The 4,712-nt window shown below is 39.0% G+C and overlaps 1 protein-coding gene across 1 annotated transcript; it reads left to right on the top strand.

Annotated features, from left to right (window-relative positions):
- The first annotated feature begins 462 nt into the window (after nt 1–462).
- LOC103944867 lies at nt 463–1,251 on the top strand. Its single transcript, XM_048587101.1, has one exon. The coding sequence runs from the start codon at nt 575–577 to the stop codon at nt 1,076–1,078; it is 504 nt and encodes a 167-aa protein (XP_048443058.1). The 5' UTR covers nt 463–574; the 3' UTR covers nt 1,079–1,251.
- The last annotated feature ends 3,461 nt before the right edge of the window (nt 1,252–4,712 follow it).

Consider the following 4,712-nt stretch of genomic DNA (forward strand, 5'->3'; position numbering starts at 1 on the left):
CTCAATTTTAAATCAATTGAAGAAATGATCCCTTAACTTTTACCAAATTATAGCAATGGTCCTTTAACATAATTCATTTTGATAAAATTCTGACGATGTTGACGAAAAAGGTCGTAGCTACACGTTTTGATAAGTTGAGGGATCCAATTGTAGCAATGAGTTTTCCAACATAACTTATTTTGACAAAATTTTGATGAAATTGACGAAAAGAACCACAGCTACACATTTTAATGAATTGAGAGACCAATAATAATGAATTTTTAATAGAAGGATCATTATTCTAATTTGATAAAAGTTAATACCATTGCTACAATTTACGCAACAAAAAAATATTGAAACTAACTCAGTTTAACTTCCGTCGAAAGGATATTACATTATAGGCTGACACGTGTAGACGCTAATACACCTTCGATGTTTGACAGGTGTTGAGGTGAGAGCATATGTGACAACTTAAAAGAAGCGACCAGACACCCAATATTTCTACATTCATCAATTGATCACGGCATTTCTTCTGATTCCACAATTAGTAACGGATTGCCGAACTCGAAGCTTTTCTTCCTCTCAAATTTTAACGATGGAGGCCACCGAGGAACAAGGAGCTGGGATCCTGCACTGCATCCTCCCGCCGCGTCTCGAAGACGCCGGCCTCGAAGACTGCGCGCTCCCGCCGGACTCCATCAAGGAAGCCTTCCTCAAAGCCGCCACGGCCGTCAAGTCCTCGATCTTCACGTCCGACGAAGATGAAGAATCCTTCGAAGATTGCGTCAATGACCCCTGGCCGGACCTGAAGGATCGGACCGGCGAGCTGGTCGGAGCCGAGCCGGAGACTCGGTCGGCGGGACCGTGCGGCGGAAACAAGGGCGGGTCGGTGGACGTGGGCGGAGATGAGGTGGTGGTGGGCGGCGAGGAGGAGAAAGGGGACAAGGTGATGGTTGGAGGTGAAGATGTGAGAGATGGCGGCGGAGATAGGGATTGTGTGGATGGATTGGCAGGATTAGAGATGGGAGAGAAGGTGAAGAAGGGTGAGGAGGAAGAGAAAGATGGTGGAGGAGCAATTTTGGTAGAAGGTTATGTTTGAAACCCTAATTTTAGATTTTAGATTTTAGATTTTAGTAATTGTGTTTGATCTTTTGGGAATTTGATTACTTGATGTTTCTTGTCTACTGTATAGTGTTATGAGCACTAGACTAGTAGCTGTGATAAACAAAATGTTTAGTTAGTTTGTGATATGAGAGTTGCAAACTTGATTGACATTTGCCCCTGGAACTAAATTCGAGTCCGAAATTGCCCCTTGAAACTTGAAACTTGAAACTAAAAACTCCGTCACTTTACTTTGTCTCACATTGTCTTGTGGCTATCTATTCCGTTGGATGTCCGATAAAGATAAAGGGGGCAAAGGGAAGGAGGTGATCTAAAAGTTGAAATGTTTGGTTGGTTGGTTGGCTTGATCTACTTGCTGTTGTAACCCTTACCAAAATTCTTTATTAAGGATGTGGTGGAAATGGGGATGGGAATGAGAATGTAATGGAGTTGTATGGGAACATGTATGTATCTCCTCTCACGGGAGAGAGTGGGTTTCTATGGAAATGGTAGAATAGCATAGTCGCATGGAAAGGTTAAAGGTGGATGTACCCACAATCTTAAAATTGCTGAACCCATAACAAATAAATAAATAAAATGAATGCAATGCTGATGGGTAATGAATGCCCACAATGTCTTGGTGGAGTTTTTCAATGTTCTCACAGATTGGTTTTTAACATTGGCATTGTTTATGACTACACACATATTGTCAATTCCTATAACAAATTGAAAATTGACTTTGGGAATGTAGGATATCATATCGTCAAAAAGTATGTTGTAAATTTTAAATGTAGTAATACGAGTTACTCTATAAATAGAGCATTCGACTGCAATCAAAAGATACAGAAAAATATAAAAGAAGAGAACGAGAGAAAAGATTAATAACATCATATATTTATTCGTCTTTTATTTGTTATCCTCTTGTGCTATAGTTTTAGTGTGACATTTTACATTTGCCTCGCACCTACCATTAAAAGGTTATCTCTATAACTTTGACCAATTTATAACATGTTATCAGCACGAGTCTCTAAATATAATTATTTTCTCATCTCTCTTCGCCGAACTAAAGAAAGAAAAAATGTTTTCTCTAAGGTTTTTATTGTTCATCTTCTTCCTCTGCTTTAAGTACGCGGTATACCTTCGTGACGAACTGTTTGCGCCATGCCTGCTTTTAGTTCTCAACCTAACGGTTGCATACATCTTTGATTTCTTGTTTGGTTTAGAGATTGATTACTAACCCAGTGTTTATTTATGTTAATTTTACTGAAATCCAAAATGGTGCGGTACAATCGCCTATCTTGAACTGCAAATTTATTCTTACTGCAATCCAAGACGATGCAATATTATCGCCTATCTTGGACTGCAGATTTAATTTTACTACAAATTTTAGGTGGAGTGGTATAATCGCACACCCTACCCTGCATATTTAAATTTGCCTGCTTTTTAATTTCATTGCAATTTGAGGTGGTGCGGTATAATCGTTCACCCTGCTCTGCGTATTTAAATTTTCCTGCTACTTGAGTGGTGCAGAATAATCGCCCATTCTATATTACATTATTTTAATGAGAATGGTGCGGTACAATCACCCTCCTTATTCACCCTGAAAATCTCAAGCCAGAAATTTCGAGTGCTTATCATTTTGGCCTGAAGATCAAAATGAAAAATTTGTAAGAACCATAAATTCTAACATTATATTCCTCGAGGAATACGTATTATTGTAAGTTCTTACACATCTCATTTTCTTTCAGAAAAGAAAATGATGAACTTAGCGAAACTTGAATTTGCTGCCTTGGATATTACTAGGAAGAATTACCTGACCTGGATACTGGATACCAAGATCCATCTGGAAGCAGGGAATCTTGGAGATACCATCAGGGACGAGAGCAGCTTATCTTCTCAAGATCAGGCAAAGGCCATGATTTTCATTCGTTGCCATCTTGATGAGGCGCTAAAGAGCGAGTACTTAACGGTTGAAGATCCGTTAACTTTCTGGAATGCCTTGAGAAACAGATACAATCACCAGACAACAGTGCTTTTTCCAAGAGCTCGTTATGAGTGGACTCATCTGAGGATCCAGGACTTCAAGTCAGTGACAGAGTACAATTCTGCGTTGTTCAGAATTACCTCTCAGATGAAGCTATGTGGGGATATTATTACTTAGGAATATATGCTGGAAAAGACTCTCAACACATTTCATACCTCCAACGTGCTCCTATAATAGCAGTATAGATTGCGAGGCTACACTGAGTACAACCAGCTGATATCTGTGCTCTTAGTAGCTGAGCAGAACAATGAGCTTCTGATGAAAAACTATCATTCCCGACCTACTGGATCTGCACCATTCTCAGAAGTAAATGTTGCTTCCCTCGAAGTGAACGCTACATCTTCTAGTAGTGATAATCATAAACAAGGACGTGGCTGCAAGCGAGGTCGGTGGAACAGCAAAGGCAAGAACCATGAAGTTCAGTTTCACAACCAGTTTCCGAGGCATAATTCAGGCTCGAGCTTCAAAAATGTGAATCACCACAAATGCAAAGCTTATATGAACAATGCTCACAGGAACTTTGAATGAGCCTGCCATAGGTGTGGTGGCAATGGGTATTGGGCGCGTACTTGTCGTACCCCAAAACATCTAGTAGATCTGTATCAAGCCTCCCTCAAGGAGAAGGGTGTCGAGACTAATTTTCTCGACTAAGCTAGACCAATGGATATACCTGATCCAGTGTTTGACTTATCAGGGCAGTTAAACACAACCCACCTAGATGTTCCAGACTTTATTGTGGAAAGAGGAAATGAAGTATACCGATTCGATTGAATCATTGATGTACTTTTATTATGCTAAACTTGTAGTATTTCAGATTTAATAAAAGTGATATTTAAATTTTTTGTTATAACTGGCTTTTAACTCTGATTCTCTTACTCAGAGAGCATGGATAAAAACTGTGGTTAATCTCATAACATGAGAAATGACGGAGATATTTGTCTTGCAGACAGCGTAACCACACATACAATACTTCGTGATTGAAAGTATTTCTCAAACTTAATACTTAAAATAGTAGGTGTAACAACAATATCAGGACATTCAGATGTAATTGAAGGCTCAGGGAAAGCCCAAATTATGTTACCAAATGGAACAATATTGTTCATACAGAATGCATTGTATGCTACTCGAGCTACTCGAAATTTGTTGAGTTTCAAAGACATACGCTTAAATGGATACCACATTGAAACGAAAATTGCAAAAAATGTTGAGTATCTATGCATTACCTCTAATGATATCCAGAAGGGTACATTGGAGAAGTTGCGTGATTTTTCAAGTGGATTGTATTATACATATATAAGGATAATTGAATCACATAATGTCATGAACCAGAAGTTCATTGATTCAAAGGTTTACATGTTTTGGCATGACCGTCTGGGTCATCCAGGATCCACCATGATGTGTAGGATTATTACCAACTCTAATGGACATCCATTAGTGAGCAGACACATTGCTATCTCAAATGATAACCCTTGTAAAGCTTGTTCTTAAGGGAAGTTGGTAATTAGAACATCACAACTAAGGTTGATGCTGAATCCCCATCATTTCCGCAAAAAATTCAAGGGGATATTTGTGGGCATATTCAACCATC

Source organism: the organism of the source record quoted next, unplaced genomic scaffold (genome assembly GCF_019419815.1).
Source record: "Pyrus x bretschneideri cultivar Hongxiangsu unplaced genomic scaffold, Pyrus_bretschneideri_v1 Contig26, whole genome shotgun sequence".
NCBI classification, from domain to species: domain Eukaryota; kingdom Viridiplantae; phylum Streptophyta; class Magnoliopsida; order Rosales; family Rosaceae; genus Pyrus; species Pyrus x bretschneideri.